We start from the raw sequence: 15,262 nt of genomic DNA on the forward strand, positions 1-15,262 counted from the left end.
GTCTTGCTTTCTTATTAGTCCCCAGGCTAAGATTTAACACCATAGTGTGGCAGACGCCCAGTTCTTGAGACACCAAAGCAAGCTTCACAAGTACATTGTTTTCAAAAATAAAGTGGGAGATAAAATTCTGCTTTGAAGAGAGTTTGAAAACCATTTAACACTTTTTGTCCAAACTGACATTTCAGAATGGAGGATCAGAGGAAGCAATTCAGTGGTAAGTATTCCAACAAATAGAAATGGTGGAGAAATACTACCAACGACTTCTCCGCAAGATCCTACAAATCCCCTGGGAGGACAGATGCACCAACATCCCCAGCATTGAAGCACTAACCACACTTGATCAGCTCCGCTGGGCGGGCCACATCGTTCGCATGCCGGACACAAGATTTCCAAAGCAAGCGCTCTACTCGGAACTCCTTCACGGCAAATGAGCCAAAGGTGGACAGCGGAAACGTTACGAGAACACCCTCAAAGCCTCCCTGAAAAAGTGCAACATCCCCACTGACACCTGGGAGTCTCTGGCCAAAGACCGCCCTAAGTGGAGGAAGTGCATCGGGAGGGCGCTGAGTACCTTGAGTCTCGTCGCCGAGAGCATGCAGAAATCAAACACAGGCAGTGGAAGGAGCGTGCGGCAAACCAGTCCCACCCACCCCTTTCCTTCAACGACTATATGTCCCACCTGTGGCAGGGCTGTGGTTCTCGTATTGGACTGTTCAGCCACCGAATAACTCATTTTTAGAATGGAAGCAAGTCTTCCTCGATTCCGAGGGACTGCCTATGATGATGATTCCAACAAATCAGACTGCATGGATGCAGTTTCAATCCCCTCTTTGCTGAATTACTCATTTTCCTCATGTTTCTATGAGCAGGCACAGAGCGGATATGAAATGCATCTTTTCACTGAGGAATGATGACCAGACACGGGAAGTGTCCACTGTGCTGTTCCTGGCAACGAACCACAATCAGCAGTGGCTCAATAGTCGGAGCAGTGCGTCCATCTGATCCTGGAATTTGAAGGCATGTGGCAGATTGGAAAGTGCATACCCTCTAGGGAGGGGAGAATTTGGAAAGGCTAGCTACAGAAATTATCAAGTGTGGAAGAATGTTTCCACAAATGTGCTAACATTTCAATATTAACCCTTGCATGCCCAAGGCACAAACAGTGAAGCCAGTTGCTCGGACCATATTTTGGATTAAAAGCCAATTTTGTCCCCATCACACGTGAAGACTTGGTCGGACACAGTTCCACGAGTCATCCTCCAGTAGCTGCCACAAGTGGCCAGACAGTGTGTGACATCAGGCTATTCAGCTACTGGGCATTCGTGGCCCCCCCAACCTGCGAGAGAACAGCTCCGCAGGTCAGCAAGTATAAGAGCTGGTGCGGTGTACCACTTCAACCTCCAGCACGAGCTGCTCCAAGTACGCGACGATTTTGAGATGGGCGACATCATCAAAACCCTGGAGCGTGGACAGGAACATCGGCAGGGCCCAGGTAAAGAGGAGTGGGAAGATCGGGGCGGATGAGCGGCGAGATACGGTGTATGTTTATGGCGGAGTAGCGGCGAGAGATCGTGGCGGAGGTGTGACAGAGGAGGGTACGGGGCCCAGAAGAGCCGAGGGCCCAGGGGCAGCATGAGCCAGCCCACACTGCAATGTGTGCGCGCTGGGTCCGTGCAGCAGAGCAGGTCTCCAGTCGTCTTGGTTAACCCCACTGGATAAAGGCCTAGCTCTGTCAAGCCCGTGTGGTGGCTGGTGTGCAACGGTCACCACACGTTAAGACAATTCACTTACAGGCATCTAAGGAAAAGGGGTAAGCCATTTAGGACCGAGATGAGGAGAAACTTCTTCACTCACGAGTTGTTAACCTGTGGAATTCCCTGTTGGTGCCAGTTCGTTAGATATATTCAAAAGGGAGTTAGATGTAGCCTTTACGTCTAAAGGGATCAGGGGGTATGGAGAGAAGGCAGCAATGGGTTACTGAAGTTGCATGATCAGGCATGATCGTATTGAATGGTGGTGCAGGCTCGAAGGGCAAAATGGCCTACTCCTGCACCTATTTTCTATGTTTCCACCCTCTCAATTGGAGTTCAGGACTGGAACATCGGGTCCTTCATCAAAACATCTGTGAACTCGTGGAAGCAAGTCATCCTCGTTCGAGGAACCGCCTATGATGATAATGATTACAGCCAGCCAATCCTGATACACACAACAGCAGCAGTCAAGTGGTTAGTAATAAGGAGCATTTCTCCCTTCGTAGTGCATACCTCGGGAGCCTACGGGTCATCACTGGCAGTCCCTCGGAATCGAGGAAGACTTGCTTCCACTCTTAAAGCGAGTCCTTAGATGGCTGAACAGTCCAATACGAGAGCCACAGACCCTGTCACAGGTGAGACAGATAGTCATGGAGGGTAGAGTATAAAAGCAGGGATGTCTTGTTACAGCTATATAAGGTATTGGTGAGGCCACACCTGGAATACTGCGTGCAGTTTTGGTTTCCATTTTTACGAAAGGATATACTTGCTTTGGAGGCAGTTCAGAGAAGGTTCACTTGGTTGATTCCGGGGGGGGTTGACTTATGAGGAAAGGTTGAGTAGGTTGGGCCTCTACTCATTGGAATTCAGAAGAAGGAGAGGTGATCTTATCCAAATGTATAAGATTATGAGGGGGCTTGACAAGGTGGATGCAGAGAGGATGTTGCCACTGATGGGGGAAGACTAGAACTAGAGGGCATGATCTTAGAATAAGGGGCCGCCCATTCAAAACAGGGAGGAGGAGAAATTTCTTCTCTCAGAGGTTTGTAAATCTGTGGAATTCGCTGCCTCAGAGAGCTGTGGAAGCTGGGACATTGAATATATTTAAGACAGAAATAGACAGTTTCTTAACCAATAAGGGGATAAGGGGTTATGGGGAGCGGGCAGGGAAGTGGAACTGAATCCATAATCAGATCAGCCATGATCTTATTAAATGGCGGAGCAGGCTCGAGGGCCGTATGGCCTAATCCTGTTCCTATTTCTTATGTTCTTATGTCAGGGAGGGTGGGACAGATTTGCCGCACGCTCTGTCCGCTGCCTGCGCTTGATTTCTGCATGCTCTCGGCGCTGAGACTCGAGGTGCTCAGCGCCCTCCTGGATGCAGTTCCTCCACTTAGGGTGGTCTTTGGCCAGGGACTCCCAGTGTCAGTGGGGATGTTGCACTTTATCAGAGAGGCTTTGAGGGTGTCCTTGTAATGCTTCCTCTGCCCACCTTTGGCTCATTTGCCTTGAAGGAGTTCAGGGTAAAGCGTTTGCTTTGAGAGTCTCGTGTCTGGCATGCGGACAATGTGGCCTGCCCAGCGGAGCTGATCAAGTGTGGTCATTGCTCCAATGCTGGGGATGTTGGCCTGATTGAGGACGCTAATGTTGGTGCGTCTGTCCTCCCAGGGGATTTGCAGGATCTTGCGAAGACATTGTCGGTGGTATTTCTCCAGCCAGGAATCAAGGAGGGTCTGTGGACGGGGCGGGGGAAAGAGTACAGAACATCAAGGGAGAGCTCGATGGGCAGGGAGAAGATGGATTGGGGCCATTGGTCTTGGGGTAGGAGACAAGGACAGGGAGAGAGGGAGCAAAACAAACTGATATATACCCCAACAATGGCTCTGTATGGTTAATACCACACCAAACAGTGCATTTACACACACACACAAACATAAGAAATAGGAGCAGGAGTAGGCCATTCAGCCCTTTAAGCCTGCTCTGCCATTTAATAAGATCATGGCTGATCTTCCACCTCAACTCTACCTTCCCGCACTAACCCTGGATTCCCTCACTATCCAAAAAAATCTATCAATCTCGGTCTTGAATATACTCAACGACCGAGCCTCCACAGCTCTCCGGGGCAGAGAATTCCAAAGCTTCACCACCCCCTGAATGAAGATATTTCTCCTCATCTCTGTCTTAAATGGCCAACCCCTTATCCTGAGACTATGACACCTAGTTCTAGACTCTCTAGCCAGGAGAAACAGTCTCTCAGCATCTACCCTGTCAAGCCCTCTAAGAATGTTATATGTTTCAATGAGATCACCTCATTCTTCTAAACTCCAGAGAATTTGAGCACATTCTACTCAATCTCTCTCCATAGGACAATTCCCTCATCAGTCTGGTGAACCTTCAATGCATTCTCTCTAAGACAAGTATATCTTTCCTTAGGTAAGAGACCAGAACTGTATACAGTATTCCAGGTGTGGCCTCACCAAGGCCCTATACAACTGTAGCAAGACATCTTTACTCGTATACGCCTATCCCTTTGTAATAAAGGCTAACATACCATTTACTTTCCTAATTGCTTGCTGTACCCTGCATGTTAACGTTGTGTGATTCGTGTAGAAAATATCTGATGCTTTACTGCAGGTACAGGTGATTTTTGTCCATTATGTTGATAGAAATGTACATCTAATGAGCTTTAGTTTACGTTGTCTGGAAGTGCCGAATTACTGGATGAAATGGTGCGTTAATACTGCACCTGCTGATCTATTACCCACAGCTTTGACGTTACTGCGGTGTTTCACTGGACTGAATTATATTGGAGTTAAAACAGTTAAATCGCAGTGAGAACCCTCAATCTTTGGAGGTCAATACTGTCCATTTAGAAGGTATTAAAAAACACTTGCCCTATTTCTGCTGCAGGGAAATCAATGGCCCAGAATTTGCTGACAAAATAACAGCGACTTTAATGCACTCCCCGTTATTACTGCGCAAATTGTCCACAGCTGATGGCGACGAAGAGATACCCTGCTACTTGCGAATGGCCACAAAATGCCGGACAATTTGCCGTTAGCTTCTCAAACAACGACAGCTCGCCCTCAACCTCCCTGTTGTAATGTGTGACCCTGTGAGTATGCACACAGGTTTGTATAGCTGTTGAGTTGGGAGTGGCTTAGCCAATCACGTGATGTTCACAAGACTCAATAAAACCCCAGCCAGTTGGGTTCGAGGGATCCACGATGAGGCAGGTAGTTGTGAGCCTGTTGGATGAACTAGTAATATGTCACGTGATTGTGAAACCTTTTTGCTAATAAACCAACTAGTTCTTAACAGCAATGTGTCGCTATGAATTCTTAGGCAAAGAACCCATGAAGCAAATACATTACACCTGTCATTTTTAAGTTGTTGCTGGATTTGGACATTAAACTTGAATTAAACTTGCCGCAGAAAGGCACTCAAGTAGCCTTTTAATAACGAGATAATTGTTAATGCAGTGCCAATCAACCTCTCCGGCCTTGAAAAGGAACAATTCCTACAGCTAACAAATTGTTCGAGATTTTTTAAAAGCTTACTTTTCCTTTTGGTCTCTTTGTGGCCGTTACTGCTAAAGGGATCAAGGGATATGGAGAGAAAACAGGAATGGAGTACTGAAGTTGCATGATCAGCAATAATCATATTGAATGGTGGTGCAGGCTCGAAGGGCCGAATGGCCTACTCCTGCACCTATTTTCTATGTTTCTATGTTTTCTTTCTCTTAATCCAATCTTTCTTTCCTTCTCTATTTCTCTTTCTGTTCCTGATTGGACTTTAATTCATCCCATTTCCTTCTCCATCGTTCCTCTGTTTCTTTCTCAATCCTCAAATCTCATTGGTAAAGAGATAGACTGTTGGGGCCTGTCATTCGCCAAGGTCCCAGGTGCCCCACTGAAGGGCGAGGGGAACAGGGGACAGCGCGAGGTGCCTTGCTCCAGCAAATTTTGGGCCAATATTTTGGTGACATATGTCGCCCAACGCTCCTAGTTATACAGTGACATCACCTCGATCACCACCAGTAGCACCTGCTACTGAAAACAGCACACGATCTACACGCAGCCTGCAGTTCACACATCCCATGCACACCTCAGACACAACATTACCAGCATCTCAGCTGGAGCAAAATCTAGCATGGTGTCCCAAAACAATGGAGTAACCAGTCTGAAATGTGCAAGTGGTGAGCTGCAAAAGGAGTATTTAGGGAAGTGAATTCCTTGGCTTCAGTCCACCTATTTACACAAGGACCAAAACTGCCTGCCGCTCAGTCGGGGCAGAGGTGCCGACATTTGAGAAATTGCCCTCCTTTATTTTTGTGGCCACTACCACCCCGGCCGCGTTGTCGCCCCGCCGGGCACTTGCCAACCCCTTTCCTCCCCGCGTGGGAAATTGTCGCTGTGCTGACCGCCCGCCCACATTCCGCCCCTCTCCCGACCAACTTACTTCTGCCCCAAGCACCGCCCGGAAAAAAAAAAACTTTTAAGACCTCAATTTTGCTCGACTCTCCGGCCCTTGGACAGGGAAGAGAGAGGGAGAGAGAGAGAAATAATTTGTATCGGTAGGTGCGCTCCATTTCGACCGGGGGGAAATATCGGCCCCACATTGCTTTGTTGGAGATGTGTCTCTCTGTTCAGAACACGGCCTTCCCAATCCCTCATCATTAGATCTCCGACAAGAGAGGATTCAATTTGACTTGACTAGTAAAAGATGCATCAATCACATCAGTGCAGGATCATATCCAATTATAGTGTTCTGTGTTTGAGAACTAACATCAACTTAATTTAAAAAAAAATCTGATCTAACTGATTGCAGCATTCAGTCTATCAGTCCACAACTCCATCATCGTGTTATCTAACTACCAGAGTGGTAGAAGGCGAACTGGATGGACCACAGGCTTTTTATTATTGTTATACATATTTATCATCAGATTAGATACGTTTACACATTATATACTCAGTTATCTTTCAAGTACATCAACATTTCTACTGACTTGATGAATGATATTCTAATTATCATAGTTGCAATTTATTTTTAAAGAATACTGTGCAATAGTTTCGAAGAAGAGCAGGGTAGTTCTCCCCGGTGTTCTGGCTAATATTTATTCCTCAACCAACATCACTAAAAGAGACTAACTGGTCATTATCACATTGCTGATTGTGGGAGCTTGCTGAGCGCAAATTGGCTGCCGCGTTTCCTATAACAGCGACTACACTTCAAAAGTATTTCATTGGCTGTGAAACGCTTTGGGACATCCTGCGGTCATGAACGGCGCCAGATAAATCCAAGTCTTTCTTTTGATCTAATGGTGAAGTACAGTTGCATGAGAGAATCTGCAAGGCTGTGATTTGATTAAGGGGCTCAGATGACACCACAAGCCAGAAAAAGAACTTCTGACAGACATCTGAAACCTAATATTAAATTCTTGATTTTAAATCAAAGTTTAAAAAAAAAATTCAGGGGGTAGTTCATGGTTATACAAGCAGCCGTTCCCAGTGTGCTTACCATCAATGATGCATAATTAGGCTCAGGAAATACTAAAGACTTCACTTAATCACCATACATTCAACGGGAAATAATCGAGCGTTGATGAGGAGCTCACAGTGTGGAAGTATTTATTGCAGAATGTTAAACTAACCACAGTTACACATTAACCATTCAACTCATCACATAATCTTCAATCAGCCTACCTGTTTTTTTCCATTTCATTGTGTGTTGATCTGGAACAAAATTAAACAAGCATTACAAACCGTTCAAGTTAAAAGAATAAATGGCAATTTACAGCTAAATGCGATCCATTACACTGGCGTATGTTCGAAATAGGCTGCTACCCAATCCACAGATTGAAAGTTGTGTTGCAGAAGATCCCATTTTTTTTCAGTCACCTCACACCAAGCCATTTGGATTGAGAAATGATCAATGTAAGAAATCGGAGCAGGAGTCGGCCATTTGGCCCCTCGAGCCTGCCCCACCAATAAGACCATGGCTGATCTGATCTTGGCCTCAACTGCACTTCCCCGCCCGCTCGCCATAACCCTCGACTCCCTTATCGTTCAAAAATCTGTCTATCTCCACTCTAAATGTATTCAAAGACCCAGCCTTCACAGCTCTCTGGGGCAGAGAATTCCACAGATTCACCACCCTCCGAGAAGAAATTCCTCCTCGTGTCTGTTTTAAATGGGCGACCCCTTCTTCTGAAACTATGCCCCCTAGTTCTAGATTCCCCCACGAGGGGAAACATCCTCTCTGCACCTACCCTGTCAAGCTCCCTCAGAATCTTACACAATATGAAGCACAGAAACATCGAAAATAGGAGCAGTATTAGGCCATTTGGCCCTTCAAGTCTGCACTGCCATTCAATATCATGGCTGATCCTCTACCTCAATACCAGATTTTCGCACTTTCCCCCATACCCCTTGATGCCTTTTGTTTCTAGAAATCTATCTATCTCCCACTTAAATATATTCAGTAACTTGGCCCCCCCCCTCCCCCCACAGCCTTCTGTGGTAGAGAATTCCACAGGTTCACCACCCTCTGTGTGAAAACATTTCTCCTCATCTCAGTCCTAAATTTCCTACCCCGTATCCGGAGACTGTGACCCCTTTGTTCTAGACTTCCCAGCCCGGGGAAAACAGCTGCCATACCTCATGGTTTTCAACTGTATCTGCCGTTAATAATTCAATTCTTAATTTGGATACTTTGTTTTTGTTTTAGTATTAAAATAATAAAACCATTACTGGCATTTTGGCAACTTTGTCATTGTAATAATAGGAATGGTCTTTTCAGCGTCACAAGCTGGCTTGCCCAGGGAGCCAGCCGTACCCTGGATCGAATGGTCTTCTAAGGGCGGAAGCACCATTTGCTGGTTGTCCCTAATAAAATCCAAGAATGTGAAACTTGTAGCAGAAAACTGACGGTCTTAACACCAGAATTAGATTCATAAAAGAAAACGTTGAACGATATTAATGGCAGAATGTCTGCACTCCACATATTCAAATCACAGAATTATAGCACAAATCGCAGTGTCCTACTGAAACGGCAACACTATAGTGACAAGAAGCTGTATCGTGATTCACAGGCTGCACCTAAACTCTGCCACTAGGCTGCTCGCTGGAGAAACACCACCAACGATGTCTCCGCAAGATCCTGCAAATCCCCTGGGAGGACAGACATCCTCGACCAGGCCAACATCCCCAGCATTGAAGCACTGACCACACTCGACCAGCTCCGCTGGACGGGCCACATTGTCCGCATGCCTGACACGAGACTCCCAAAGCAAGCGCTCTACTCGGAACTCCTACATGGCAAGCGAGCCCCAGGTGGGCAGAGGAAACGTTACAAGGACACCCTCAAAGCCTCCGTGGTAAAATGTAACATCCCCACCGACACCTGGAAGTCCCTGGCCAAAGACCGCCCTAAGTGGAGGAAGAGCATCCGGGAGGGCGCTGAGTACCTCGAGTCTCATCGCCAAGCGCAGGCAGCGGAAAGAGCGTGCGGCAAACCAGGCTCCCCACCCACCCCTTCCCTCAACGACTATCTGTCCCATCTGTGGCAGGGACTGTAATTCCCGTATTGAACTGTTCAGTCACCTAAAAACTCATTTTTAAGAGTGGAAGCAAGTCTTCCTCGAACTCGAGAGACTGCCTATGATGATGACAATCTACACTGCTGGGTTTTACTAGCCAATACATTTCTATTCACATTCACATACAATCCCAAGTGGGGTGCACGAACAGAGAGACCGAGTGGTACAAAAGCAACATACTCCGGATCGGGAATAAAAACAGAAAATGCTGGAAATCTCAGCGGGTCAGGCAGCATCTGTGGAGAGAAACAGAGTTAACGTTTCGGGTCGCTGGAGAAGGGTCACAGACCTGAAAAGTTAACTCTCTTTCTCTCCACAGATGTTGCCTGATCCGCTGAGATTGCCAGCATTTTCTGAGATCATTGGGTGCACTAATCGTTGAAGGTGGCACGGCAGGTTGAGAAAGCGGTTAAAAAAAGCTTACGGGATACTGGGCTTCATAAAGAGAGGCACAAAAGTGTGGAAGTTATGATAAACCTTTACAAAACACAGGTTCGGCCCCAACTGGAGGATTGTGTCCAATTCTGGGCACCGCAATTTAGGAAAGCTGTGAAGGCACAGATAGATTTACGAGAGTGATTCCAGGGATGAGGGACTTCAGTTACGTGGATAGACTGGAGAAGCTGGGGTTGTTCTCCTTGGAGCAGAGAAGGTTGAGAGGAGATTTGATCGAGGTGTTCAAAATCATGAGGGGTCCGGACAGGGTAGAGAGAGAGAGAGAAACTGTTCCCATTGGCGGAAGGGCCGAGAACCAGAGGACACAGATTTAAGGTGACTGGCAAAAGAACCAAAGGCGATGTAAGAATAAACCTTTTTACGCAGCGAGTGGTTAGGATCTGGAATGCGCTGCCTGAAAGGGTGGTGGAGGCAGATTCAATTTTACCTTTCAAAAGGGAGATGGATAAGTACCTGAAGGAAAAACATTAGCAGGGCTACGGGGAAAGGGCGGGGGAGTGGGACTAGCTGAGAGTCGGGACTAGCTGAGAGACGGGCTGAATGACCTTCCGTGCTGTAACCATTCTATGATTCTATGTATTGAGGAATTTGGCTGGGGCGCTGGCCTTCTCAATGGACTGGAGAGAAAACTGGTGGTTTAAAATCAACTTTAAATAGCAGAGGAACATGCTGCATTCTGTCAAATGCTCGTTTCCAGTTGCAAAACAACCAGTTCCTTAAACGTTTGATGCTCTATATTCAACCTTGTCAGCGTGCACAACTTGCTGGGGATAAACCTTCCATGCAGATTCACTGAACACCAGCAAGCCACACCAATACAAAAGCAATCCTTCCCAATGATCCTGGAATGCACAGAATACAGCAACAAAACTTGAAAGAACAATTTGCCATTCAACTCTGGTTGGCATGTTGCCAAAGCCACCAAAATAAACTAGAGAGGACAAACTTTTCCCCCTCAGCGAAGTAAACGCTGCAGCTTCAGCACAACGATAGCAGTTTTACTGAAACAAGTGGGTGCACATTCACGCAAAGCCAGCAGTAAAACTGAAATAGCAACTGAGAGCACCAAAACCCCGGGCGTGAGACCCCCAACCAGGAGGCCAACTCACGTGGTTTGCAATAAGTGCACTGTAACTGCAACCAAAGATGGAATGAATGTGTTGGGACTTGCAGCCGTTGAGGTAATTACTGTTTTTCCAAAAAGGCGAGGCAATTTTCATTTGTGAGGATGCCGCTACACAGCTCCACATTTCATATCCACTCTGAGGGAAAAGTCGCTTGTTGGCTCCCATGTACTGTGCCCCTGACAAAGGGCCTCCCTCTCCACAAAGTGAGAACAACGACGACGTTTATTTAGATGTGCCTTTAATGTAGTGAAACGTCCCAAGGCGCTTCACAGCAGTGTTATAAGACAAAACAGATAAATTTGACACCAAGCCACATAAGAGGAGATTAGGGCAGATGATCAAAAGCTTGGTCAAAGAGGTAGGTTTTAAGAAGCGTCTTAAAGGAGGATAGAGAGGCGGAGAGGTTTAGACAGGGTGTTCCAGAGCTTGGGGCCGAGGCAACAGAAGGTTGAGCGATTATATTCAGAGATGCTCAAGAGGGCAGAATTTGAGGAGCGCAGACATCTCGGGGGGTTGTGAGGCTGAAGGAAATTACAGCGATATGGAGGGGCAAGGCCATGGAGGGATTTGTAAGCAAGGATGAGAATTTTGAAATCGTGGCGTTGCTTAACCGGGAGCCAATGTAGGTCAGCGAGCACAGGGGGTGATGGGTGAGCGGGACTGGGTGCGAGGTAGGACATGGGGCAGTGAGCACAGGGGGTGATGGAAAAGCGGGACTTGGTGCAAGTTAGGACATGGGGTAGCGAGCACAAGGGTAATTGGTGAGCCGGACTTGATGCGAGTTAGGACAGCGAGCACAGGGGTGATGGGCAAGTGGGACTGGGTGCGAATTAGGACATGGGTCAGCGAGCACAGGGGTGATGGGTGAGCGGGACTCGGTGCGAGTTAGGACACGAGACAGCGAGCACAGGGGTGATGGGTGAGCGGGATTTGGTGCGAGTTAGGACAAGGGGCAGCGAGCACAGGGGGTGATGGGTGAGCGGGACTTGGTGTGAGTTAGGACGTGGGGCAGCGAACACAGGGGGTGATGGGTGAGTGGGAGTTAGTGCGAGTTAGGACTCGGGGCAGCGAGCACAGGATGATGAGTGAGCAGGACTTGGTCAAAGAACAGAGTTGTTTCCTGACAAGAAGGAAAATAAAGGCAACTCTCCAGCCCCCCTCGGTGTCCAAAGTCGAGGGCTGATTTGTTAAGGTTGTGGTGGAAAATCGCATTTTCTCTCAGAGTTTGTTCACGGATTTAGTGAAACACAGAGGAGGTGAATTGCTCTTGTGTTTAAAAAAATGAGCTCGCTCTATCCCTTAAACATAAACCCAAAATGAACTTGAGCTCTGAACTTATAACCAAAAATAACAAATCCTTCTACTCAACACAGTCCTGATCCTTCACTCTGTACTCAGAGTTTGGCAAGAGTAAGTTGGATCGGTTTTAGCAATGCAGTGCTAGTACTTAAAAAAAAAAACTGACGATTGAAAGTGAAAGGGCCATTAAACATCAAACTGGTCAGATTACCAACATGGCATTACACGCAACAAAAATAAACATACAAATATTGTTCAAGCGATCGAATTCATATTAGAAATCCCTCCTTTCGAGGCATTAGTGAATTTTAATTCATTTTTTTCTTTTGAGATCAGGAGGTGTCCATGGATCAAACACAAATGATCAGGGGCGGGATCGGGGAGCAAAACTCAATGTTATTTTGCAAAGGATTTGTGCACTTGTCAGACTAAATCTCACATTCACTTTTTATTTACAATAATCAAGTACACATCATTTGAAGAGAAAGTCAATGAAGCTAATTCAATTTAAATGGTGAAAACACAAGAGTTGGATAAAGATCAAACAAACAGCTGGAACAATAAAGGCTTGCGATGTCATTTTAATACACCAGCTTCCTAAAATCTACCATTTTGTTTTCGTTCTGTATTTCGTCGACTTGTTTACAAACACAGTGTGGTGGGTATTGCTGTCAATGGTCGGTGTGAAAGGAGATTCCAGCCCTAGCCCAGCTCACCCTTCACTTCAACACTTCAGCCTGGGATTGGGAGTGGGTGAAGAAAAATACACCGCAGACTTAATCCCAGGATAGTGGCAGAGCCAAACTGGGTTTAAACCAAGCACAGAACAAGCTTCATTCAGCGTTAATCCCAGGGCAATGGCATCATTATTAAATTAATCCCCACACCAATACAAGAGAATGGTCTTAATCCCAGGATATTGAGGGCAAGTAGCAGGACTTATTATGGGATTCTGAGGGCAGAGGCAGGTTACGCTGGGTTCCTGAGGAAAGGTGGAGGGATTAATATGGGATGCCGAGGACATGTGGGTCGGGGGAGATTGCTGTGGATCCTGAGGAGGAAGAGTTACTGTGGAATCTGAGGGAACGGGGGGGGGGGGTGCTAGTCTTGGAACCTGAGGTCAGGGGGGGACAGTGGGTCTTGGGGGAAACGAGAGGGGAGTGCGGGGGACGAGAGGTGGGTGCGGGAGGGGGGAATGGGTTGGGGGTAGTGGGGAAAGAGGGGATATGAGGAGGGTGGGAGAGGGGGGTCCGGGGGTTGGGAAGGGGAGTGAGTACAGGTGGGAGAGGGAGAAGAGCGTGCATTATCACAGTGACCCCCAATTCCCCAGCCCTGATCCAGTCCTTACCTGTTCCCCGCATTCTTCTTGCTTTTGCTTTTCCTTTTGCTGCCAGACTCCTCGCTTCTGTAGGGCAGCAGGGATGCATACCCGTGATCAGCCTCTGTGTGTGAGGGAAAGAGAGAGAAAATCAGTAAGCAGATAGAGAGCCATGGCACCTCACCCACCCAGTCCCCTCGCTCCCCCCGATACCTCACAACCAGCCCCCTTACCCCCCATGCCTCCTCACCCCCCCGTGCCTCTCAAACACACCCCCCCGTGCCCCCCTCAACCCCCCCGTGCCCCCTCTCACACACCCCCATACCCTCACCCCCCCATGCCCCCTCTCACACACCCCCCATGCCCCCCCCCATGTTCCCCTCACCCCCCGTGCCCCCTCTCACGCCCCACTCACCTCCCCCCCATACCTCCCCTCACCCCGTGGCCCCTCACACACCCCCGTGGCCCCTCTCACCCACCTCCTCACCTCGTACCCCCTCTCACCCCCCCCCCCATTCCACTCCTCACCCGTGCCCCCTCTCACACACCCCCGTGGCCCCTCTCACACACCCCCCAGACCCCCTCACCCCTCCGTGCCCCCTCTCACGCCCACCTCACCCCGTGCCTCCCCTCACCCATACCTCCCCTCACACCTCCCCTCACCCCGTGGCCCCTCTCACACACCCCCCGTGGCCCCTCTCACACACCCCCCATGCCCCTCATCTCCTCCCCATGCCCCCCTCACCCCCTGTGCCCCCCGTACCGCCAGCCCCGGGGATTGTTTACCTCGCTCCCGCCTGTCCAGGTAGTGCGCGGCCTCGATCAGCCGCTCGATGTTGATGAGCTGCACGGTGGTCATGGTGAGGGAGAGAGTGGCGGTGCTGCACTCCCGCTCCGCTCCGGGCCCCGCTCCCTCCGCCCACTGCGTGTGTTTACCTGGCCGGACGGATCAACGCACAGCGGCCGACACAACCTACCCTGCTGCCAGGACCGGCCTCCGCCCGCCCATTGGTCACCCCGCCCCGCCGGCCCGCCTCCTCTCCCTTGCCATTGGCCACTCGCGCCGCCCATCACTCTATACGTCACCCGCCCCTCCAGATCTTTTTCAACAACAAGCGCGCACGGGCCCGCCTCCGACTCCCATTGGTCAGTTCTGATCCCGCCCCTCCACTGCCAGCCTCTCCGCGCACCATTGGCCGGGGGAGCTGCCCGTCATTCGTGCAACACGCTTGGATGCGCCTCCGACTGCCTGACGTCATGCGGGAGGATTCTGATAGGCACGGCCGCGGTGATGTAATGCGACTCCCGGCCAATCAGGAGTCGCCTGCTTTACCAGCCTCCAGACCTGCGTGTGGCGTGGAACACATGCCCAGTGCGCAGCCTCACCCAACATCGCGGCTCACCTGGACCCAGAGGCAGCACAGGAGGGAGGGAGGCCACTCACCCATCGCCCACTGCCCACCATCGCCCATCGTACACCATCGGCCATCGTACACGGCCCGCCATCGCCCAGCGCACACTGCCCGCCCCTCACCCACTGTCCACCCATCGCACACGGCCGCCATCGCCCATCATACACTGCCTGCCCCTCGCCCCTCGTTCATCGCCCATCGTACACTGATTGCCCCTCATCCATTATACACTGCCCGCCCATCGCCGCTCGCCCATCGTACACTGCCCACCCCTTGCCCCTCTCACAATGCCCATCCAT

General features: G+C 49.2%; 1 protein-coding gene across 2 annotated transcripts; it reads right to left on the reverse strand.

Annotated features, from left to right (window-relative positions):
- Positions 1-2,270: 2,270 nt before the first annotated feature.
- Positions 2,271-14,524, reverse strand: LOC139234782 (max dimerization protein 1-like). Of its 2 annotated transcripts, none has more exons than XM_070865473.1 (4): positions 14,338-14,524; positions 13,582-13,675; positions 7,457-7,486; positions 2,271-2,377 (listed from the first exon to the last, which is right to left on the reverse strand). In XM_070865473.1, exons 1-4 carry the CDS (start codon positions 14,408-14,410, stop codon positions 2,284-2,286), a joined length of 291 nt encoding a protein of 96 aa, XP_070721574.1. In that variant the 5' UTR covers positions 14,411-14,524; the 3' UTR covers positions 2,271-2,283. The 2 variants fall into 2 exon arrangements, with proteins under 2 accessions (XP_070721574.1, XP_070721575.1); XM_070865474.1 differs by lacking the exon at positions 2,271-2,377 and adding an exon at positions 6,998-7,068.
- Between the last annotated feature and the right edge of the window lie 738 nt (positions 14,525-15,262).

Source organism: Pristiophorus japonicus, chromosome 22, assembly GCF_044704955.1.
Source record: "Pristiophorus japonicus isolate sPriJap1 chromosome 22, sPriJap1.hap1, whole genome shotgun sequence".
Classification (NCBI taxonomy): domain Eukaryota; kingdom Metazoa; phylum Chordata; class Chondrichthyes; family Pristiophoridae; genus Pristiophorus; species Pristiophorus japonicus.

Coding starts and splice junctions, on each gene's coding strand:
- LOC139234782 (XM_070865473.1), bottom strand. CDS start 14,410: ATGACCACCGTGCAGCTCATCAACATCGAGCGGCTGATCGAGGCCGCG. Junction 13,676..14,337: donor CCTGGACAGGCGGGAGCGAG/GTAAACAATCCC, acceptor CCTCACACACAG/AGGCTGATCACGGGTATGCA. Junction 7,487..13,581: donor AAGAAGAATGCGGGGAACAG/GTAAGGACTGGA, acceptor ATTTTGTTCCAG/ATCAACACACAATGAAATGG.